Source organism: Balearica regulorum, chromosome 1, assembly GCF_011004875.1.
Source record: "Balearica regulorum gibbericeps isolate bBalReg1 chromosome 1, bBalReg1.pri, whole genome shotgun sequence".
Taxonomy (NCBI): domain Eukaryota; kingdom Metazoa; phylum Chordata; class Aves; order Gruiformes; family Gruidae; genus Balearica; species Balearica regulorum.
The window spans coordinates 61,308,354-61,332,714 of NC_046184.1; the positions used below are offsets into that span (position 1 = coordinate 61,308,354).

The 24,361-nt window shown below is 41.7% G+C and overlaps 1 protein-coding gene across 5 annotated transcripts in view; it reads right to left on the reverse strand.

The window, feature by feature from the left end:
- The window catches only part of CHST11 (carbohydrate sulfotransferase 11), a 182,651-nt gene that overhangs the window by 92,762 nt on the left and 65,528 nt on the right, over positions 1-24,361 (reverse strand). For all 5 annotated transcript variants that reach the window (XM_075754476.1, XM_075754465.1, XM_075754457.1 and 2 more), the window contains one exon: positions 5,894-5,979. In XM_075754476.1, coding sequence (XP_075610591.1) covers positions 5,894-5,977 — 84 coding nt within the window. In that variant the 5' untranslated portion in view covers positions 5,978-5,979. The remainder of the gene's footprint in view (positions 1-5,893; positions 5,980-24,361) is intronic.

Consider the following 24,361-nt stretch of genomic DNA (forward strand, 5'->3'; position numbering starts at 1 on the left):
TTTACCAACAGAGGTATGTACCCAAAGTTTGGCATGGTACATCATACATTGACTTTTCTTCCCTATGTTTCCATTCTGCATCTTTTCCATTAAGGAGTTTTTAATCTATTATCAATTAAATACTGTGATTATGAGCTGCACTTACCATGTTGTTATTACCTGCACAGATTTGCCTACAAAGATCAGCATCAATCGCAGTTTTGAGTATTGGTAAAACTTTCGGGCCACTTTTTGCCCTCAGAAAGGACACATGCGTATTTATGACTATTCATCTCAACTGCAAAGCGTCGATAAATTTTAATGTATTGTTCTTTAGATAAGCTGCACTGTCCCTCATATTCCAAAGTGCACATCGGGATATCTGTATTGCTGTCCCTGGGAGGAAATTCATCACTCAGAACATATATATGTGAAAAAGGGAGAAAAAGTAATGTATAGCACTGGTGTAATTGTCTTGTCTTACTGAAATTGGCAAGTAACTTTGGAGACCTATGTTTCCCCCCATCTTTTGATTGATACAGTAATTGTCTGGCATCTCAGGCTCTTCTTGCATGATGTAGCTGATGTCTGGCTCAGGAAGCTCGTGACCCACAGGTGATTGTGCGCTGGCAGAGTATCATGAGTTGTTTATCCTTCTTGTAGTCTGTCCTGATCACCTGCTGCCAGAGACGAAACACCACGGGAACTAGACCTTTCACTCTACTCAGTGACCTGCCCTTTGGTTCTTGAGAAGCCATAACACGCAGAAATAAACTATACAGTGCTCAGCAACTCAGGATTACCAAGGGCAGAAATATCAGGTTTCAAGCATTTGAACCTTTCATTCAAAGTGCTGTGGACAATGCGTACATAGAGCTCGGACCACAAAGTTCACCGCAAACCTCTGTCCAGGAACTAGCAGAGTTGCCCACAAAGTCATCGTAGTGAGTGGAAATCAAGTGAAGATGGGAAGTTACCAACCCAGATAAAAGTTACCCGATGTGGGCTGAACCAGGCTAATATTTGCTGATGCTATCCAGGCAGCCTGAGCCACGGATAATCACATGGCAGCTCCAAAAAAGGACCACTTGTGGCCTGAGGTGACTGAGGATGTATAAACACTGTCTGCAAGGCAACAGTTCACTTTCTTCCTTTCACTTGGTGGGAAGGAGGCGACAAAAAAAAGCAGAAGCAATAAAAGAAATGGGTCATTTCAGAATGACAGCTCCGAACCATTCCAATACAATTTCATAACAAAAAGACAACACAAGGTCCACAGCTCTGACTCACCAGGTTTAGGAAATCACTAGACATTCTGGCTCCAGCTATGCCAAAAGCAGCCACCTAGAAATGCACCTCCTCGACAAAAAGAAATGTGTTTGAAAAGGCAAATAACAAACGGCGAACAGCGTGACCTTTATTGAAACAGTCATGTGGACTCATGAATTAAAGTCAGGCAATGTCAAACCAGAAACTGAAGCAAACTCATCCTTGGATTTGGATTCTAATGGAACAGGACTGGATCTCTGCTGTGTCCCTCTCAGCAGTCTAGATAGCTAGATCAAACAATGATGTAGCCTGTATTTAATGAGAATTAAATGTTAATCCTGCCAACTAGAAGACAAATTCTAACTTTAAAGATGCAATTATTTCCCATTTCTTTAACATTTGGTCTATTTTGGCTTGCAATTTCTTGTAATTCAGCAGCACATTCATTGCACCAAACAGATCAATGTTAATCACTAAAGGGTGCAAGCCTCAAGTATGATGTTGCCCAATTCTGAACTTTTGGTGAGTCCAGCTCATGGGCTGATCCACAATTATCTGTTATTTTTAGAGCAGTGGGGCTGTACACAGTCATGCAAATTACAAGACACAGTTGCATATGTTTTCTTCTAAGAATGTCTTGCAAATATTTGTTTACCCATATTCTTATATTCCTGGGGTTTTGTATGCAAAAAAACCCCAATGTCCAAGATACAATGCAAGCTTAAGTCACATTCCTGCATGGCTCTTCATCTACATTCAGTTACATCTAGATTTTCTACTTTGCTACTTGCTGTGTATCGAATCCTCTTTCTCTTTCCATTTACAGCTATGTGTGAAGGAAAACAGTTCTGCTTAATACAGATCCAAATTGGCTTTTTAATAAACTCATTAAAGAAATGGTCCATCTCAGCCCTCAAAATTTGCTGCAGGTCCCTCTGCACCTTATTACTAAACCTCCACCTGAAAATGAAAGGGGGGAAAAAGAAAAAAAAAAGATAATAGGGTCTTCAAAGACATGCTGCACACTGCCTGCCATGTATGTGGAGACCACAGCCTGGAAATCCACTTACTCAGTGTAAATCCAGTTCAGTTATATTGACTTTTCTTTCCCTCACGGTATATTAGTGCTCATGAAAAATCTTGCAGTAAAAGCCCTAGCGAAGAAATCTTTTGTCCACAGACAAATGCACTTCCCACATTCTGCTCTATTACAACAGGTAAAAGAGCCAAAGGGTTGTTCCTATTTTTACAATAATCATAAGGCCAGACACTCAACAAAGACATAAATAACACATGGGCTTTGTCATGGACACTTCCTCTAGCGCTAATTCAGTGCTATCTCCACCCATTTATCGTCTCATTCTCCACCAAAAGTATGAACAATTATGATCAGTCTACTGAAAAATTGACTGTATTTCTAAAATTTGGCTCCTACAAGCCACCAGACCATCCTTCAGTCACCTCCAGATCATTGTTACACTTGATTTTACTCAAGCCGGATCTTCCTTTCTGATTTGGGTTTTTTTTTCTTTTCCCTTTTTCTTCTGTCTTTTCTTCTTCTCTTTCTTCCTTTCCTTTCCTTAATCATTTACCAAGCCAAAAAAAGATTCAAGAGACAAATGATGGCATCTGCAAACAACTCAAACAACTCCATAGAAGGAAACAAAACAGTGCAGGATCAGAGAGGCTGTTATATGTCAACAAATACCCACAGTCAAATTCTCAGCTGGTGTAAATCAACCTGTCTCCATCTGGTTTTATGAGGGCAGTGCAACCTGATGCTGAGCACACAGTAGAAAAACCTTATTCATGTTAAACTACAGCATTTTAAATCTGAGAGAGTATTGACCCTCTCTGGCATCTATTTCAATCGATGGCCAAATTCTCATCTGCCCTGATGGGGAACAGCCAGGAGCATGCTCCATGTGAGGACGTATGGGCCCTTAATACCATCTCAAAGCAGGGAGCCCTGTACAACCTTCTCCCTTGCCCACCTCTCTCGGGGGTCCTGGAGACATTCCCAGGAATAGCAACAGCAGAAGTCATGGTTGCACATTGGAAACCTGAAGCACGTGAAGTGTATAGTGCACTCTACAGCAGAGGATGGCGAACCATAGGTGGGTTCTCCTGTTATACTAGATCATGTAAAAAACATGCACATGGACAGATTAAATATTTAATCACAACTGCAGCTAGTTTGTAGTACTCCAAAGCCATAGCTGCAGGGCATCTTTCAGCAGCCTAAGTCTGGTGTTTGAATTATACAGATTCCTTTGAACTGAAAGGAGAACTACAAATATCTGCTCGATCAGCTCCACCATTCCTCTGAGGCAGCCAAACTGAGCGCCAAAGAATTCCCGTGACGGCACACACAGCCATCGGCATCCAGGAAACACATGGGTTCACCACACCAAGAGTCAAACAGGTTCTGATGGTCAAGGGTTAAAGATCTAACCAATGTTTTCAATTATCTAGATGGGCAAGAAAGATACTTTGGCCAAAAATGTCTTCTTGCATATTTATGATGCATCAGCTTCTGACTTGTCTTTACAAATGGCTGATTGCAATTGCTTCAGCAAGAAACTGAAGAGAAGGATTAGGGGTCTGATCTCCATCCCCCCAACCTCACAACTACTGGTGAATTCTTGAGGACAAGAATGCTACTGCCAAAATATACACCAGTCTCTAACCTGCCATCTCAGAGACAGACATTTATTTGGGCAAAAATGAAAAAAGAAAGACGATCCATGTATTTGAAGAAATATTCTTGGGGTCATCTCCAGTCTGTTTTCTTCCATGGCAGCCTCTACTCACTGCCTCTTCTTGTTACTGTTTTCCCAAAATGCATGCACTTTCTTGCCTGACATTGCCAGTCCCTCTAGGACTGAGTGCAGCATGCAAAGCTCCATCCAAAAAGCAAATAAACGCCAACTAAGAACAAAGAAATAAACAAAAACTAAACACCTGATAAGAAGAGATGTCAGCGAGCTGATGGAAACACTTCGGCCTAAAAAACATTACCTGTTTAGTTCAACATCGCCTGCAAGAACTGCTGCACTTCCTCAAACATTGACTTTTCTGGCTGGCTCGTAGGCGAGCCCGGAAAGGGCTGCTAACGGTTTGCTTGGTTGGGGCACGCAGAAAGGAAGGAGAGGCGGTGAAGGAGCTGCCAGCTGCGTCCCCTGCTTCAGGAAGCTCAGGAAATCTTTTCAGTTGACCAAGCTTGCAAGGGCTTTGGGATTACGGCCCTTCAATGGATGGGGATGTTTCTTTCTTACAGGATGGCCTTTAAGGATGTTAAAGGGCAAGGAGGTTTTGCTGACACACAGCAGACCCCAGAGAGACTAGTTACTCAGGCTCTTTTCTCTTACACACCCTTCTTGAGCATCTGCAGAGAGTCTTTAAATTTAACCTGCAAATGCTAATATTTTTCCTTTGGAGCACTGGATTGTTCCTCTTCAGGCCTTTTACATGCACTTTCCATTTACGCAATGCTAACTCCCATAATGGCCCATAAAGGCCAGTATATTAGTATGATAAACTCATGTTCCCAGCCATGCGCAGAATTCCAATGGAATTAGAAAGTCAGTCTATGTTCATAAAAACAACACTATGGAGCAAATGGAGCTTTACTGCACTACATAACAGATACCACATATCTTTGGGTTGTTGTCAATTCTTCACATAAATACTTTAAATCACTTAGACTTCATTTTGCACACTATATAGTGAGTCTCTTCATAATCAAATAGTATTTAAAACATTTACTGCCTTGTTAAATCTAACAAGTTAGATTTATTGGGATAGTCACTTTCCTTAATAGCCAATTTAGTAAAACTCAATGTATTCATTGATGGATAAATATATAATAGGCGGTTGTTAAACTTTAATAAATATGTTTAATAGTCAGCTGGCATTTTCTCTCAATGGCAGCACTTCCTCTCAGCTGCCAACAGGAAATGCTGCTCCTGAATGTGCCAATTCAGCCCACGTGTAGGGAATAAATTGATCTAGAGGAGCGAAAAAGAGCATGAATTTCAGGTAGCTTTCCTGCGCTGCTTGTCACAAGAAGAACACTAGCTGAGGTTATGCTAAGCTCCCATCAAGACCATCAGGTGTTAAATAGCACACACTGTAAGTAAGGGTATGAGCTACTGTGTTTGCCGGGACTTCATACTGGCCATGAACCAGGACAGGAAGGGCAGCTGGCCACATGAAAGCCATATATATTATATTCATGTATTATTATTGCAATTTACAGTCTTACCGCACTCCTTGTTTCATGTATATCATGTCGCATTCTCACACTCCACCCTGCCTTCTCTGTGTGTTGATCGACAGATTAAATTATGATGCCTTGGCTTCTAGGTAGGAGATCTAAAAGGTACTCTTTTAAGGCTTCTGGGTATCCAAGAAAAAATTTTAGAAGAGCCCGCATTATTAGATGACTAAGAACCTTTATAAATGAGGCCCTTAGCTCAAACTGTAGAACTTTATGGCTAAACTCTGCAGGTCCCAGGATCAGTTCTCCAAGCTGAAGGCAGTTACTGCATATAAATGAGAAAAACCAGACCAAAATACCTTCAAGAGAGACTGCATTTGTACTCTGGGCTGGCAAGTTTGATCATAGCCACGAGACACTCACCTGGGTGGGATTATACAGTTCCTGGAGTGGGCTTCTGGATCCTTTCCGGCAGCAAATGTCCATCCCAAATGGATTTCTACGCATTACTGCAAGGGGAAATTGAAATTAATAAAGGTTAGCAACATTGGTTAGCAGTAACCTATTGCAATACCTACAGCAAGAAGAGATTTTCTCACAGATCAGAGGATTCTAGAGACAGGGTTGTGTCTTGGTTCCTAATTAAACTTTCCCTCAAAATTGTCTGAAAGCTGAATCTTTTCTCTATTGTGGAAGTTTCTAAGAAAAAAGCTCTCTGGTTCCCCTCTTGCAAAAGCTGTTATCCAACAACTTCCAGCTTGGGTGCACAAAAATTCAAGTATAGGGATGAAAGTAAGACAATTATCAGCAGCGCTAGGTACCTGCTTCTCTGATGATCAGGTAGGAGTCCGATGGATTCCTACAATCAGCACCTCTGAGAGGCAACGTTTGAGCCTCTCTCAGCCTAAATACAGAACTATACAGGAATCTAATATTAAAAGATTTGATTTTAAAGCTTTTGGCCTAACTCTTTGGTTTCTCCTAGAACAGACACTCAGCAGTATGCAACGCACATACAGTCAATCATTGCTGCACTTCTTGCTACAAACTACATTTTGCTGTACATAATGCAGCCAAATATTTGACCGATCTTAAAACCAATATATTTGTTATGTCATCCCAGTTGGAGACCACCAGGTTTGCAAACCGAGGGCTTTGTCAAATGTCTGACTGAGGAGCATTTTGGGTGACCAAGTATTTCCAGGAGAGACCTTGATCTGAGCCCCAGCAGGCACAGAGGTCATCAGTTTCAAGTTAGACCTTTGTGGTCATAAAAGTCTACATAAAAAACCATTTGGCTCTGATCACCCTCTATAGTTAGGAGGAACACAAGAGCTTGCCTGTCCTTCTAATCTCACATGGTCCACATCATCCTCTTCTGCCCCAGCTCGTACTGCTAGCTACCAGAGGAGCATCAGGCAATCAGATGCCTGCATCAGGCATCGCAGCGAGGGGAGATTTGTCTCGTCAAGGTTTAATTAAGACACAACCAAAAGGAAAGAAGAGATTATCCTGCTGGGAATCCAAAGGCATCCAAAGGCACACTTTTACCACCATTGGCCACATTTTGTAACCAGACATTACTGAAGTGTCCTATAGCAACGGTCCTGAGCTGCACCACTTGCAGACATGACGCTGCAGGCTTCAAGCCAAGAGCCAGAGAATACAGTCAAGCGTTGTTTTAATACAGAGGGCTGATACGCAATCATAATTGATATGTCAAGTAGCATGAACCACAGAAAACTGTATACAATAGCAGTCTGGAAACAGATTCCTTCACTCATTTCATATCTGGCTTTCAATTGAAGGTAATTATCTAATAATGCGCCATGTTGCTTTTCCCCTGAGCAAAGAGAGATTCCACAGGTCTTGTGGCAGGAGTCAGACATATATGCTTAGTAAACAAACTGGCTAAATATTTTGATCTTCTTCACAATTAGGACAGTAATGTTATTAGAGGCTACAATTTTAATTTACATGTTTAAATACCTGATTAACTTCCGAGCATTTTTAGTCATGCAACCAAATATTGCGATTCCTTTGTTTTTGTGCTAATGCGCCTTTTTTAAAGTCAACTTAGAAAGTGTTTAAAGCAGTTAAAACTTTAAAAAGATTTTGTATGAGTAATGTCAGCTTCCAGTGTCTGGAAGTGGTTTTAGGAAAAAAAAACTAAAAAGTGAGACATCCAGGAGTCATTTTAACTACAGAGCTCCTGTCCATCCCATCCCCGCCTGTCGTCCCCTTACATACTCCTGTACCAGGAACTGTGTCCAGGGATGCTTCAAAAATAATTTTGTAGCCCCCTCACCACTAGAAAAAACTTTCTAAAATGGAGCCTCCCAGTCAACAGCAGAACACATTAATTCCATTTAAAACACCAGAGCAGAGGAAAAGGGAGAGCGGAATGTTTTAGTGTATCCAGGTCATTAGACTGTGATTAACCAGGATCCTGAAACATTGATGCTTTGCTCCAAAATGAAGAAGAAGAATAATGCTAGCATGGCATTCCCTAATTTATTACTTCACTTTTCATTTCCATTAAATACAGTAAACAGTGACGTGCATAAATGTATCCCTTCCTGCTTCACTTAGCCAGCAGGTATCAACACAGCAACACTTTATATACAGCAGCAACAGCCATAAAGATTAAATTATTTGCACAACACGCAAGATTTGATTCCCAAATGCAAACAAACAAACAAACAAACAAAAGCAACTGTGTCCCCAGCAAAAGCTAAATGCTAAAGTAGAACCATAGTCACAGAAGCCATTAAATCTTTTTTATGATTCCCAATATTACTTAATTGGTTTGTTTTTTCAATAAAGCCTTTAGAAGACAACTGCGGAGTTAGCATAGCAACGCAGCACTCGGTTCCCTGTTTATCGGTGTCGGGAACAGCACGCCCTGACGCAGCTGTACGCAGCACCTCTGCGCACACCTGGAAAATACTCGTGCCTGCAATTTAACTGCAGCATTGAAATAAAGAGAAATATTCTCCTCTCCCGAGCAGAAATCCCCCTCACACCTTTTGCAAAATTGTCCTTTGGTGAATAACTATCATCAGGAATGTTTATATATAGTTCAAAACACTTGCTGGCACGCCTGTGGACAAAGTCACTTCTCAGGGCTCCTGCAGCCAGTTTTCTACTGTCTCAGCTTCTCTAGGGCAGTGTTTCGTTATGTGAATGACATGACCTTTTTGGCCTGAATCTCATCTATAGCAATCTGCAGGAAGAAAACTATAACGTGGATGTTAACTGCAGCTATACTAATTTTAACAACACTTTCACTAAGACTTTGTGGTACTGCTATTGTGGTAGTGAAAATTAAAAAACCAAGACCTTTATCTTCAGCAAATCTTCTTATTAACATAGTAAATATCTAAATTTACATTTTATGGCTTGGGCTGATCTCCGTACATAATTACAGTTAATGATAATCTAATGATAAGTATTGCATATGCATGGCTCCAAGAACTGATTAAAAGATCACGTTCATGCACACTAAGTGTGTGAAGCAGCTGACGACAGCAGATAATGCCTTTAAGGATTAAAGAGTACTGTTAATACTGCAACTGCAGCAAAATCAGCAATCCCCTGAATTTAGCCACGACTCTGAGCAACTGCATAAGTTGTTAGCTTGTTACTTAAATACAAGAGCTGTAAGAACAAGGCTTTTCTTCCATCTCCAGGAATGATTTGTCCAAAATGCAATCTTGGTCTATCTTATTATAAGCTGCACCATCGCTAGTCATTAATTTAATAGCAAGTCTGGAGAGCATGATATCTGGGCACCAAATTTCAGTTTCTCAAGAAAGATAGATAAACAGCCCTGCTGAACTGAAAGCTTATCAACATAATTGTTATCAACATATACATATATGTATATATTCATCTATGAATATATACATAGAGAGAAGGAAACTACATGTGACTTAATTTAGCTCAGAACAGAAGCATCCACGTACAACTTGGCAGAAGGCGTTTAAAAAGCACTGGGTAATCTGCAAAGACCTTGTCCCAGAATGGGAGACCTCCAGTATTCCCACAGGATGAACAATGACTGGAGAAAATACTAAAAATAAGAAGCCACACGAATGTGATTTCTGCCTCTGCCTGTCAGGAGCTACAGAGAATCTGAGAGAGGGGACATGGTGGCACTTCTCTTGGGAAGTTACTGGCCTGAAAAGGTATGTGAACACTGGGACTATCTAGACAAAAGAGAAAGGGCGGGAGGGGAAATCATAGGAACCAAGACTCTTGGAGACTTAAAACCATAAAGGTCACTTTCTCACAAAGTGTCAGAAGGGCGAATGAAACCATTTCTCACAAGCCTAAGTGGGATCAAGTCACAGAGGAGACTCTGCCGGAAGAGACACACAAAATAATTGTCACTTCTTCCTCTGGACTTACAGAGACAAACAAGTGACATTTCAAAAGCTGGGTGCATCCATTCGGCAGCCACCTATATCACTACCATCCTACAATCCCACAGATGTCAGAAGTTTCCATTTCCAAGACTTCTGCAGAATAAAAGTTCCCCAACTGCTATCTAGCAACTGTTTTCCTACTTGGTAACATTTCATTTACATTGCTTGGACTATTCTAATTACTTGCACAATAACAAAGACCAAATGTAAAAACTTTATCTCTGTTCACTGCCTCTTAAATTAACTGTCTCATATTACAAATATTTGAGAAAAGTTCTGAGGACATATTAATATTTAATTTTTCATTACATTGGTCTAAAGTATAAAGACAAAATTCCCTAACACAGCATTGCTTAAAGCTGATATACATAATTCATTCCGCCTATTTGGGATACAAGTTGTCTCGCTGAGGCAAAAGTACACATTGGCAGCAGTATGGTGAGACTCTGCTTGAAGATGGGATCCTGTTCTTGTTACAAAGAAAAAAGCTATAGACAAGCCAAATATATATTCCTTTTTTTCTGTCTGATTTCTATTCTTTGGTCTGATTTCTCTATGAAAGGTTGAAAATCAACAGCAGTCTGCTTGCTTCTTTCGGCTGAAGTACATATTGCTTTCCAGCTAACACCGCTGTCCAACCGCCCCTAATTTCAGGCCAGGGTTAATGTTTTCCATGGAGCATCTTACCGACAGCAAAGAGCAGGTACATAACCTAGTACCTTCTCCTAGAGCCATGAACAACCTGGTTAGGGCTGAACATTCACCTAAACATCCCCTACCCAACCTAGACAGAAAAATCCGTGCCACTTGACCCAGGCAACATAGCAGCATCAAAGCAGTTAGTTACATCTTTGGCGTCTCTAGCCATGTTTAAATAAGCTACTGCCCTCAAACTTCCTGAATTTTTAAAGCAAAGCAAGACTAATTAATTATACCCATACTGAAGGTTTAGAGAATCTCTTTGGCTAAAGATTTGGACATGGTTTGTCTTCCAAACTCTTGCGTGGACTTTTGCTATGACCCCAAAGCAGCACAGAAAATTACTTCTATTGGGTACATAGGATGAAGCGTTGAAATGCACGTTCAAATACCACGCTAAACAGCTTCCCAGAGACACCCAGACATCCATAGCTCAATCATAAGCATTCGTCTGTAAATGATATTATAAAACTACGGCTCCATCTGTACCGGCAAGAATTATGCTCAGGGCAAACTGGTCACATCCGAATACAAACCAAGCAAGGGCAATCCGACAATATTTTGCATATGCAACACTCTTGAAGTATGAAAATACTCAGGGCAAAGTTGAAGTAAGTGACCCTAGGAAGCAACCCGTTTCCAGAGTTCATCAGAGGCTCTTGGACTGAATTTTTTGTAATTTGGAACATCCTGTCCACATACCTTTCAGACACTTAGCTAAAATCATGCTGAACAAGCTTGTCATTAGTAACCAGCTCGTTCTGCTTGAGGAAAACGAGCCTTCCATAATAATTTACAACAATCTGCTCTGCAAGACTTTAGCCAAGTCCAAACCGCAGGCAAAATCGGAAACTCAGCAACAAAAAGACTACCTCATTTCAAACTTCATTAAAATTCCTATGCTCCCTTCTACAGACTAATCAGGCTAAGGACACTGAATGCTATGTAAGGGTTAATTTTTAATCACAAACCAGGAGCATGAGGAGTGAATGCAAATGCTGTCACCCGGCACTGGCTCCAGAGCCTGAGTAAGGAGACTTTTCGATAGCTCTCCCGGCAATGATTTATGAACGCTAATCCTTCAGTAGCAGTTCACAAAGATCGACAGATTGATAGCAACATCTTGTGACATCTGGGGCCTTGCGCTTTGCTGCATTCAGCTTAGGATTTTAGACTAAATTATCCGTCCTTCATCCGGAGACCACAGGTACAAGAATTTATGACTAAACCCTTTTCTGGCCTCTTTTGTTTTCTTAAGGCAAAACTGCAGCTTTCTTCGCTGGAGCTCGGGAGAGCTATTTTTAGAAAGTAAAAATCAGATTAGGTATTGTATGTGAGCATGCCCAAGTCTTAAATGCAGAGAATGAGATAATATTTATTCTTTATGTTAAAGGAGAACCAGATTTTGCCTCACACCAGACAGTAACACGGGGTTTTACTCAGCGTGAGAAACAAGCAAAAATCTCTGGCCAGAGGACCTTACCCCATGTACCACCACTGTGCCTCAGGGACAAACTGACAAACCAGTGACCCCACCGAGCTGGATGCTGGATGCACATAGCAAAGAAACAATCCCAAAAGCCACAATGTTTTAGAGCTCCACCTGAAGAGCAGAGATGCTGTATTTTGCGTTAGCAACACTGGTTCCCTGATTCAACATCTCCATCCTACCCTCCCCTGATGTTTCCACTCCCACTCATGTAACAGAGGGACTTACTAAAGTGAGACTGTGGATGGCTACGACAAAGGTGAAGGATGAAAAAATAAAGAAGAGGTCACACCTTAGTGAAATGATTACGGCTGAGACAAGCAACAAAGTCGCTAGTTACGGGACCGAGGACTACCAAAGTAACAGTCTTCAGTTCAGAGATCAGAAAAATAGAGGCAAAGAGGGTAAAAACTTCCATGAAGCAAAGCAAATTAGTTGCTACAGATCGAATTCATTTTAGGAAGCGAGATATCTATTCTAAGCTACTCATTTACGCTCGTACAATTAACAAAGAGCTGCAGCTGCAGAGATGGGTCGCCCCACGTGCCTCTGGAGGCAGCTCCCCTCCTTTCCACTGACCAGCAACCCTAGACAGGTTGATGGTTGAAGTTACATGAAATAAATCCAGGCACGGCAAGGAAATGAATCTTAGTGTTTGTTTCCAAGCTCTAATCACTAATTACAAAGGTTATAAATGCCCTCCAAAGAATAGAGAGATATTTAATTACTTTTTGCTTTAGACAGATTTCCAGAAATAAATTTGTATTTTATCCTGTTTGTTCTCAGATTAGCATGGGGATGGGTTTAATTGGGCACAGTGGGGAAGTTAATACCCTTGGGTGAAATTATGCAGAGACTTAGATCCTTGGCCACCCTACTGACGTTGCAAGTGGCATAAATTAGCACAACATCTTTCCTGTTAATGAACAATGAACAACTTTTTTCCAGTAATTTTTTTTAAAATGTTAATCCATACGGAATTTCTTTAGAAGTCTCAAGAAATTATCCCCAAACCTAAATCAAGAGACTTTTCCATAGGCTTTACGTCTCACACAAGGAGAGCTCTGTTTTGTTTACCTCTGTCGTGCGCAGGCAGACACTGCTTTTAATGCAGCAAGTTTTTGTGGGTGCAAACTATATTAGACTTAGATTTTTTTTCTGCTACAACCTTATTTTCTCTGGCATGAAATGCAGATTCAGGGGCATCACAATATTTCACAGGTCAATTCTGGATGGATCGCTGACCACCTCGGATGCCTGCTCACTCCTGTGAATGCTAATGCCATCCATTAGCAAAGCCAGATGTCCCAAAATGTTGATCAAAATGGTCTAGTTCCTTTCTCCCAGAACTAGTTCTAAGTCTTCATGAATATTTTTTTTTTTTACTATCCACATCAACTTAAGAAGTTCTTTGTTTCCTTTTTTCTTTTTTCTTTTTTTGGTCTCAAAGGCAACTTTCTACAAAGGAAGTAAAAAACTAAGGAACTGTGACCAACTTTAACTATATGAATTTCACAAACAAACAAATTATGAATTTACATGAAGGAACACTGTGGATCCAGTATATCAAAATGCAAAGAAAAACTCTTTCTGGATGTTACATTTTTCCCTACTTATCCACTACAAGTTAGCCACGTGGTTTGCAAAATGAAACTGCAATAACCTGGGAAAGTTGGAAAATTTCTAGTGAAGCTTACAGGTTTCTAAACACGCCTCCCTCCAATTTCCAGATACTCGCTGTAACAACATCAGCAGGCACATCTGCTGCTGAGGTCTCTTTATAGCAAAGAGTTGAATGTTCTACTCTGTTCTTCTTATCAGCCTAGTTTTCAAGCCTGTAGATAGTTGGCTATATCCCATCTCTCTGATGCACGTTCAAACGAAAACTGTGTAAATGTAAGTCCAGGGAAAAAAAAGCTACGTTGGCATTGTCCTAAAAAAATGAGAAGCTAGATTTCTTTTCCTGTATTTCCCACTACTTCCATTACATTGTCAGTACCAGTATACTTAACAAACATGATCTATGAGCTCACTCAAAAAAAAAAAAAAGAGAGAGAGAAAAAAACCTTTAAAGGAGGAAGGTTTCATTAGAAAGCTGTAATTTTAAAAGCATTTATCTTGAATCACGGTCAAAATGAAAACGACGGCTGCTGCAGCTGCAGTCTATTTGAGCTACTGTTTCTTTGCTGTTCTTCAACAGATGTGCATTGAAGATGAAACAGAAAATCATATTTGCTATGGATGTACTCAAACGCACAGCAAGTCTTCTTCTTACAAGCCAAGCAGAATAGAAAATAGAGCTGCAGCAGTCATTTTAACCCAGAGCAATGAGAGGTTCAAACTTTTGGTCTCTGATCTTCTGGCAGAAGTACTGCACACGCATATATGCACACCTGACCTGACACGAACAGAAATCAAGGGACACAAGTCGTTTCTGTCCTAGCAATATGTCCAGATGGACCAAGATTTATCACCTCCGAAGCTGTGGCCCTGATATTTTTAGTGCGATCACATTCTCCTAATACTTTACTGTGATTTATGAACAATAATTTCCTTTACAAAAAAGAAGCACTAAACAATTTGGTAAGCGGGAAAGAAAGTATGAAATCCTGCAGTAATCACTTCCAGAGCAGCCATTCATTATGGCAAAGAGGATTATGACTGCAGCTTGTTGTATAAGCAGATGAGCTCTCACAAATTACGGATGCTACTTCCTTGGCAATGCAAAGGCCAAATACTGGTATTAAAAGGAAAAAAGTACCAGAGACAGTAAAGGCTTGATTCTGCGATTTGCAAAATGTCTGGACTAATAATTAATACATAGCTGGGCTTTGCTGTCTTATTCCAAGAGTTTATTCTGTTCAATACTTCTAAACTCCAAGTAATCCCAAGGCACAGAGATGCAATCAGCCTTTTTGCAGGATCTTTTACTTTTCCAACAGTCGGTTATCACCTCAGCTGACTGGGATCAGGGCAGGTCCAGGTCTGCAGAGCCATGGCCAGCCCCATCGGACCGTGGAAGCTCTCCAGGGCTCCTGCCTTCTTCCAGCAGGATTCGTACATCCGTACGCGGAGACTGGGCGACTGCTTTCACGCACTCTTCTCTCTCTGTTAGCAACGAGCTGTACACAGATAATATTGCTTTCAGATGTAAGAATCCCCTCATGCAGCAGTTTTGAAATATTCCAAACCACAGATCCTTCAAAACATTTTACATATGAATAGGACATTGTCAGCTCCCTCAGACCCAGGCTGCACTTCAGCACACAGAAGAGTAAAATACACATTAGCACTATAAAACTTCATCTCAATTAGCATAATCTGTATTTCCATTATAGAGCCCAGCTTTACAGCCAACCTCGGGTGATGTACTGAGCACTCTGGATCTGTCTTTCTCTAAGGACAAATTCCCCAAACACAAGAAAACCATTCAGAGCGGTGAATGTATGAGCTTTCAGTGCCTGCTTATCTTTCAGCAGTTCTACTCCCTTCCTCTATCTCCTTCCATTGCTCCCATCGTTTCAATGAGTTCAATTAAAATCTTGTGATGCACTTTGTCTACAGCGAGGAAATGCAGTCATGCCTCACGCATACCCGAGTGCATGGGCCAAGCACACCAACTCCACATCCAAGAAGAAAAAGGAGTGAATGAGGGAAGATTTTTCTGTGATTTTATTTCCAATGAGAGCATTTAAAGGAGAACCAAACCAGGCAGCAGTTGCAAACGATACATCTTCTGGTATCACTACCAGATAGGATGCTGGATAGACTAAACATTTTAAATTGATTGAGACTTTTCCTCCAAATATTATGGATATGCTATAAAGCACGGGTTAGTAATATATATGAGGCCACTATGTGAGTAGCTTTCTTCTAGAACAAACAGAAATGACAGAATCTTGCATTATTTCAAGGCTCCAGAATACTGGATACCTACCTGACCTTTATTGGTAATAAAAACATTTCATAGTTAGCATGCAAAATAATAAGCTTTGGTTTCAGTCACTAATAGCCTGTCAAATGCATTGTGAAATTTCTAGTAATGTTGCAGCTGGTGACTGATAAGTATCTAAAATACAGGATCACTCTGACAGTATGACTCCGAAGGAGACAGACACCAAAACTGCTAGGCAGAACCATGGACTTAACTATTTTTCCACAGGAAACAAATTCTGTTCTTGCATCTGTGAGGTTTCATGCAGAAAGGGACAGGAAGAGCAGGACAGAAAGGAAAAAAAGGAAAGCATCCTTTCCAAAAGTCTTCCATAAACTAACGCCCAATTAAGCTGTAGTTCATCTTCCAGAAAGACAAGTCATCTTCTTTCTAAATTTGCCAGGAACAGAAAATCCACCTCGAGAAACTGATTTGATGTCAAACCCTCCTCCCCAAACATATGCTTCTGCTAAGCTGAATTGACTTACCCTCACCTTCTAGCCCCTGGATCTTGTGGTCCATCTGTCTGCTCCTCGTGGCCATCGGTCTCTATGCAGGAACCTACTTACACGTTATGATCAAGACACCTCCTAACTTTCCATCATTCTGTGGCAAGTTTTCCAGGCACTTCTTGCTTTCTTCTGAACATGCCCGAAGATAACACTGCAACTTGCCGAAGCCAGAGTGATACACCACCACAGCAAAGGCTGCAGCAGGACCACTATGATGACAAAGTCGAACCTTCCCTCTCTGGCCCTGTACTCCACCCTTACATGTCCCCGGGGTGTCACGAGCTCCCTTGTGGCCCACGGAGCAGCTGGTGAACCATCATCCTCCAACACTTTCCAGCCCTCCCTTTCAAGAGAAGAGGGTCCTCTACTCAGTAAGCATCACCTAGAATCTATTCCTCTACACATTCACCCCTATTAAAATTACTAAAATTAGGCTGCCACCCAAGTCACTAGGTATTCACAATTCTGTATTAATGACTTGCTTTTTCCTCCCTCTCCATTTATCATTGCCCTAACTTTTGCACTCTCTGTAAACCTGATCAATAGATGACTATATTTTGTTCTGGATGATAAATTAGAACATTTAACTAGTGTCAGCCCAAAATCTGGTCCCCCAAGGATCCCATGGGAAATGTATTTGCTTAGTGACGATTTCCCAGTTACAGCTATTTTTACAAACTGTCAAACATCTTTTAAATCACTATTATATGTGCCAGATTGATATACATTCACTTGCCAGTTTAACTTTTGGTTTATTCACTTCCATAAGCACCTGTATAGGAGTAATTCTGACATTCAAATATTGTATCATTAAACCAAAGAGGGTCATCAGCTTGGGGAATTCATTTCAAAACATATATTTGTGGAAAATGTTGAGGTTAGTTGTCTATCTTTAACCTTCCAAGGCTGCACAGAAGACTTCTGTGATATATTACAGTCTTGTGCCGCGTGGGTTAATTTTGTCACAAGTTCTTGAAAGCTGAAACAGCGAAGCTGCATTTTAATTGAAAATATTTTACATTTTCAGCTTAAAAATATAAAGCAGAATAAAAATTACAGTTTAAGTGATGCTTTCTCAAGCCACAGAGTTGAATGGCAGAGAGGACTGAGCTGGAGGGAGCAATCTCAGAATGCTGCTGCTTTTGGGGCAATCCTTATGTTTTATGCTGAAAACTCCATTTGTCTTCATTAAATATTAATCAGCCATTACCAAGGAGACATATATAAAAGCTGTGTTAAGTAATAGAATTCAACAAGTGAAAAAACCCACCTGATTTGATTTCACATTTACAATAAGGAGTTGTCACATATCACCCCTTTCCAAGCTGGGATAAATCATCTCAGCTCCATGAACTCAAACGGATCTCTGTCCTTCTGCATGGCTGGGAATTGCACCTGAACTGTCTACGGTGAAAGGAAGATTTACTGAGATCAACTGCTTGAGCCCTCAGCAGGTAAAGCAGTCAAAGCATTTTATTCAGCTGGGAAGGACACCATGTGCAGCTATTCATGCAGGTATGATATGAGTGACTATATTACATCCATACATGAGTGAATATACACATGCATTATTGATGTTGACATATAACACCAGTGTTTTACCCACCACCAGATACTGGTATTTTTATGTTTTGTAATTACTTCATTTTCAAGAGTTGTAACATGCTGCATCATGCTTTACTGTTCAAATCCAACATTTAAATGGCAGTTTATTTTGGTTTCTCCTTTCCATTCGCTGTATTTTGCTCCTATCTATTTCATCACAGGGTTTCCAGGCTGAAAGCTTAAGTAATTTTCAGAGAAAATGGCAATGTGAATTTTTCATCTAATAGTAGTCTCTTTTAATAACCTTTTTTTTTTTTTCCCCAAGACACACCACTTTTCAATTCCTCTATTTAATCAAGCTCTTGACATAATATCTTCCTGTCAAAACCTGTTCTATTTTTCCAAAATCTTTATGCTCTCCTCTCTGACCTTTTCTTTTTCCCCCACACTAAACTATTCCCTTTGGCACTCTGCTGCTGCCCCTATATGCTCATACCAATCTTTTAGGCTCACTCCCTGCTAACCATTTCTCTTCTCTCACCTCTTCTAGTCTTCTACCACCATCCAGCTCCTTGCTACCACACTCCCAAAGTAAAGGGCCAAGAAGAAACCCCAACTTGCTCCCTAAGCTGGCCACCACGCTGGGAACCTGAGTCCGCTCAACCCAGAGCAAGGGGTGGCTGAGGAGGGTGCGAGGAGTGGTGGGGACACGGAGGTGCTGAAGGCATGGGGACTTGGCTTTGGTTGCTCAAGAGGAACCAGAAAACAGCCCTCTCCAATGTGTCCCCCTAGGTTTCTGGGGCTTCAATCCCATCCCTGAGCTTGGCACCCCTTTTCCACCGTCTCGGTGCCCCAGTTCCAGCTCAGCACCATCACTCCATGCACTCCCCCTCCCTGTTCCCAGGAGACCCCGTCCACCCAGAGGCCTGACATTAGCTAAAACACGTGAAACGTGAAAGAATGAACAAGAGGCTTGAGAGGCAGGCAAATTACAAGGCCAAGAGCTACAGCGCAGGGAGGCCGGGAGGCATGCCTGGTTTTATTTACAGTTTTTTACTCAGCACTTTGTTTTTCCTGCAGTTAAAGCAGTTAAGAAAGATGACAGAGTTCGAGGTCGGGAGCGCTGTCATAGGCGCACAAAGCACGATCAGATGAGAGGTTCGGTAGTGACGCTGCTGAGTGCCTTCCCGTTTCTCAACAAACTGTAGTTTTTCCTTTCCATTTTATACACTTGCTTTCAACTCTCTATCCTAAATGTTTAAACAAGGGGCAGTCATTCCCTTATACAATAAAAGGCTGTAAGTATGAAAAATAGTCCCAGACTTCATATGTTACTTTTTGACAGGATGCACAAGAAATTTACTCTTCCCACCAAGGCTGTGCTCCAGCTAAAGTCAGCGTCAGAAAAAGAAAGATTTTAGGCAAATACAAACAACCTTAGAAATGAAGACTGCCTTTACCTTTACCTCAGCTATGGGAACCCTGGATCAAAAAGAAAATGAGAGGACCCCAGGATGATAACCCCACTGTCATTAACCTTGTGGAAACCACATTTGTTATATTGCGTTTGTAGCTTCCACCAAACGTGTGCTAATTTCTAATGAGAGCTGAACATGCATACTTTTTAAAAACCCAAATCCAAACCACTAGCACCGACTAATTTTGCTGCTCATGACCTTAGCTACCTTCTTTTGATGTTGTTTTACATCGCCCACAAAATAACAAGGGATACAAAGGCTGTGGATGAGGATGTGGGTGAACCTGAAAAATCAGAGCTTCTAATCACCCTGAGGTAATTGCAATATTAAAAAAAAGAGTGCGGGGTGAAGGTAACCAGTGATTTTATTTAGAACCTCCCACATGAACAGTATTAATTCTATGCTCTGCAGATGTTCACTTGTGTCCTCCTTATACTGTGGGAAATTAAAATACAGGGTGGTTTGCTGTATACTCTGCTTACAATGTCAAGACAATTTAACTGTTTCTGTTGCAGCTGTGCTACTTCCCTTCAAAGGGAGGACAACAACCCTAATGCCTACATCCTCCATCAGCCCACCCCGGCCCCGGCCTCAGTATTCAGAGGACCTCATTTAATTCCTGCCTCACTGAGGAATGCCCTTTTAAGTAGGAGGCTCTCTTTGCCATCCTCTTGTCATACTAGTAATGCTGCTAAGTACTGGAATTGAATAAACTGTCTTAGGCTAAAGTTCAAGACCTTAGGAATAATATGTGTTTGGGGATTTGGTGTGAGCTCCTCCATAAGCTTTTTCTCCAAAACACTCTGATGGCATCATCCAACTTTCCAAATATCACCCCCACAACAGCTACTGCTAAACACCAGTCTTCGGCTGGACAACCCAGCATCAACCATCTCTTTCCAGAGCTTTTGCTTCAAAAAGTCCCTGCTGGAGCTGGTTCTTTGCATTGAGGTTCCTTTGCGTGGAAAGAAAAGAAACCTCCGGTTGCATTCCCACCCTATTCCATGCAAAGAAGCCTCGGAGAAGCCTCCTCATGGCCAGGTGGGAGCTTAATCTTCTGGTCTCCCTCTGGATGGTGCTCAGGACTGGGGGCAGGTTGGGGCACATCCCAACCTGCCCGTCCCAAAAAACAGCTAGCGGTCAAGTCATCCCTATCCTCAAGTCAGCTCCAAATAAAACACACAGGGCAGGGAGAGAAAAGGGGAAACAGCAAAAGCACGGCAAGTCCCAACCAAACATAAGGGTTTCTCTCCTTCATCTGTTAGCTCTTCTTACAGCCAAAACACAAGAGTTAAGCTATGCACATGACTAAGGGTTTCCAGCACTAGGGGTTTCCCAAGGTTGTTTGTTTAATCAAAAAGTCAACAAGCAACATTGCAGCTTTCTTACTGCAAGGACACCACCAAAGGAAGAAACCACAAGACTTCATTTCCTTTCTCCCATGTTTTTCAAATAGCATCTGTTTCTTCACCGCAGACAAAACAAAACACAGGCTTCATCTCTCCCTTTCAACTAGAGATTAAGATACTCAGATAGACTTTAATATTTAAATGCGAGTGACCAAAATGGTTCTTCCAAACCCAAACAGCATTTTTCTTCCCCACCACCCAGACACAATACGGGAAGAGCTGTGCACCGCTCGCCTGGGTTCTGCAATCTCCTTCCACAGCAGCAGCTCCCCCCCAGCAATGCCATTTCTCCTCCTCTCAGCAAACCTTAGGTCAGGATTAAAGCGGGGCAGGCGAAGTGTCTGAAACACAAAAGGTCTTTTACTGGCCACATTCAAGTACAATACGCGAGACAGGAATGATAAAAGCCAAAGGAAGACTTTTAGCTTCCCAGCAAAAAGTAGCCATTAAAAGCAGCCATCAAGCCCAGGAGCCAAGCTAACCATGCATGGGCAGGGTGACAGCCAGTCCCGCCACGTGTCACTTGGTGAAATCACTGTCTATGTGCTAACGCCTCAGAGAAGCACTTAAATGTATCTTGTCCCCGAAATCACACTGAGAGGAGAGAGGGGGATGAACTGCAGGCCACCCGCAATGGTCACTAATGATGCAATTTATTTCTAACAGATATGACATTGCAGCAACTACCATTACTATTTGACTTGAGAAGTGTAGAACACAGCAAGAGCAAACACTTCTTCCTCCTAAATCACCTCTCTCCCCTTCCCATGACCTTTCTCCTCTGCCATGGAGTAAAAGTTAGTTTTAAAAAAATGAAGAAAATGGAGAGAAAATGACAAAGCAAAAATAAGACATAAAAGCTGCATCTGTTTGGCACAAATTAAAAAACAATTTTAAAAGCTTCAAAAAATGAAAGCTTCTTTAAAAAAAAGTAACCAAATTCTATAACCTTTCCCTTTTCATTGACAGCCTTTACAGGAAAGCTTTGTCCACTTTCTTACCTGATTCTGTAATTCACTGCTGTCATTACACAGGCACCAATGTTACTGAATTTACATGGAGTCACACCCAGGAGATTATTCAAAATTCAAATTACACACTCCAACACTGCACACAACAGCTTTCCTGAATTATAGCTGTTTCCTAAAATATGGGCTGGTACCGTGTTGCTAACTGCAGCCAAATGCATGACCAACCCGTGTCGATACAACCTGCTTCAAAAGAGGGAGCAGAAGAAGAGACCACCAAGCGGAGACACTCGGCCTAGATCTTGAATGCAAGCATGGGATTATTATTAGGTTGTTCTTTTGAGTTATATTACCAATGCCTTGGCCACACTGGATAAAAATAAAAGCACGGTACCTTATGAACCATCTGCCTATCCTGATGCAAGCTGCTGCCCGTGCTCCGCAGTAAGAAGGAGCGCCCAGCTGAAGGAGGCACGCAGAGAAGCTGTGCTGCATCTGGACTCCACCGCTGGTTCCCTCACAGCCTCTCTGGGTAACCCTGGGGGTACCACTTCAGCCCAAATACTGAAGTACTCGCCTCACATCATGCAGCTGAAAATCAATGCAAGTGTATTAATGCAGTCATGACTTGCTGAAGGTCAGAAAGCAAACTGGTGACAGGGCTGGAAACAAAACAGAAACCTCCTGATCTCAAGATCAATTCCTTTAACCTCCAGGCCACGTTTGCATGAATTAACAAGGGAAACAATTCATCTGCAAGTGGTCTGAATCATTTTAGTGATCAGGTAATGTGTCCCAGTTCTGTCATCGTTACATTTGTTGGCTCAGAGCTCCAATTTCCACCCCCATGCCACTTGCCCAACAATTTCTGTCCTTGGGAAAAAGTAATCAAGTATGATAAGGATGACAATCATAATTAGCTTAAAATACAGGCCTGCTGGCATGTACTGGGAACATATTTTAATATAAAGAGCTAATGTGAAGGGAGCAAGACTAAAGCAATAGAAATTTTAGATTAATTGAATATGGATATCCAAACCCAAATTATGAGAAATGATCATTTTAGGAAGCAGTAGGAATTCCCTTTACATAAATTACTCCTTTAAATATTTAAAATCCCACTTCAACCTCAGTAGAAATTAATGTTTAATATCTGCACTTCTGTAACCTGACAAAAGCTTTTGTAAAACGCATTTAGCCCCGTCAGCCACGTCCCGCTCTCAAAATATGGGCAAGAGAAGGCAGACAAAGACCAAACAAGGTAAGAAACCATCTGATTTCAGTCAGATAGCTTTGCTGAGTTACCTGTCATCAAGTAAATCACTTGCCAGAGAAGAAAGGAGAATAGACCCGAAGGCTTGAAGGTGACTCTTTGTAACAGCAACCAGTTATGAATTATATCACATTAGCACCACTTCTGTATTTGAGAGATTTTCTTTTTCCAATACATTTGTCTATCTTCTACCGTTTTTCACAGTTAAGCAATTACTGGTCTGTTGGAAGGATGCCAGCTGCCAGTACTTCTGTCAAACTGACACTTCACAAATATCTAAGAGTCTGCATTTCTGATGATGAATTCCTCACTGCATGTGTGACAGGATAAATTACTGCCAGCAATACCTACACAAGGACTCCATGGGTCAGCGGGCTTCCCGTAAAGAGAGACAGGCAAGGTGAAAGGCACTGTCACAGGATGACAACTACCACATCGTGGGATTTAAGGAGAGAGTTGTGTTTGGGTTTTTTAAAACTAAACTTCATTCCCAGCTACCAAAATGCCGCAAGCGCCATGGCCATGCCCATTACATTGATAACATGTGGGATGAGCGTCAAGCAGAGCTATGGGAGAGGTCTTCATCAAGGAAGCATGAATAGCAATGCTAGGTTGTCTCTTCAACATAAGAGGCCACCCACTATTTGGGTCTTCCCGAACCATTCTCCAGGTTGTTCACCCTGGAGAAGAGAAGGCTCCGAGGAGACCTTAGAGCAGCAACTTTCCAGTACCTAAAGGGGGCCTACAGGAAAGCTGGAGAGGGACTGTTTACAAGGGCCTGTTGTGATAGGACAAGGGGTAGTGACTTTAAAATTAAAGAGGGCAGATTTAGATGAGATATTAGGAAGAAATTCTTTACTGTGGGTGTGATGAGACACTGGAACAGGTTGCCCAGAGAGGCTGTGGATGCCCCCTCCCTGGAAGTGTTCAAGGCCAGGTTGGATGGGGCTTTGGGCAACGTGGTCTAGTGGAGGGTGTCCCTGCCCGCAGCAGGGGGGTTGGAACTAGATGATCTTTGAGGTCCCTTCCAACCCAAACCATTCTATGATTCTACGATTCATTTCAGTTTGGGTGAGAAACAGATGAGAACGAGCCAGACACGGCCTTCCCTGTGCATCCACAAAACACACGCAGTGAGCACGCATGTTCCTGTG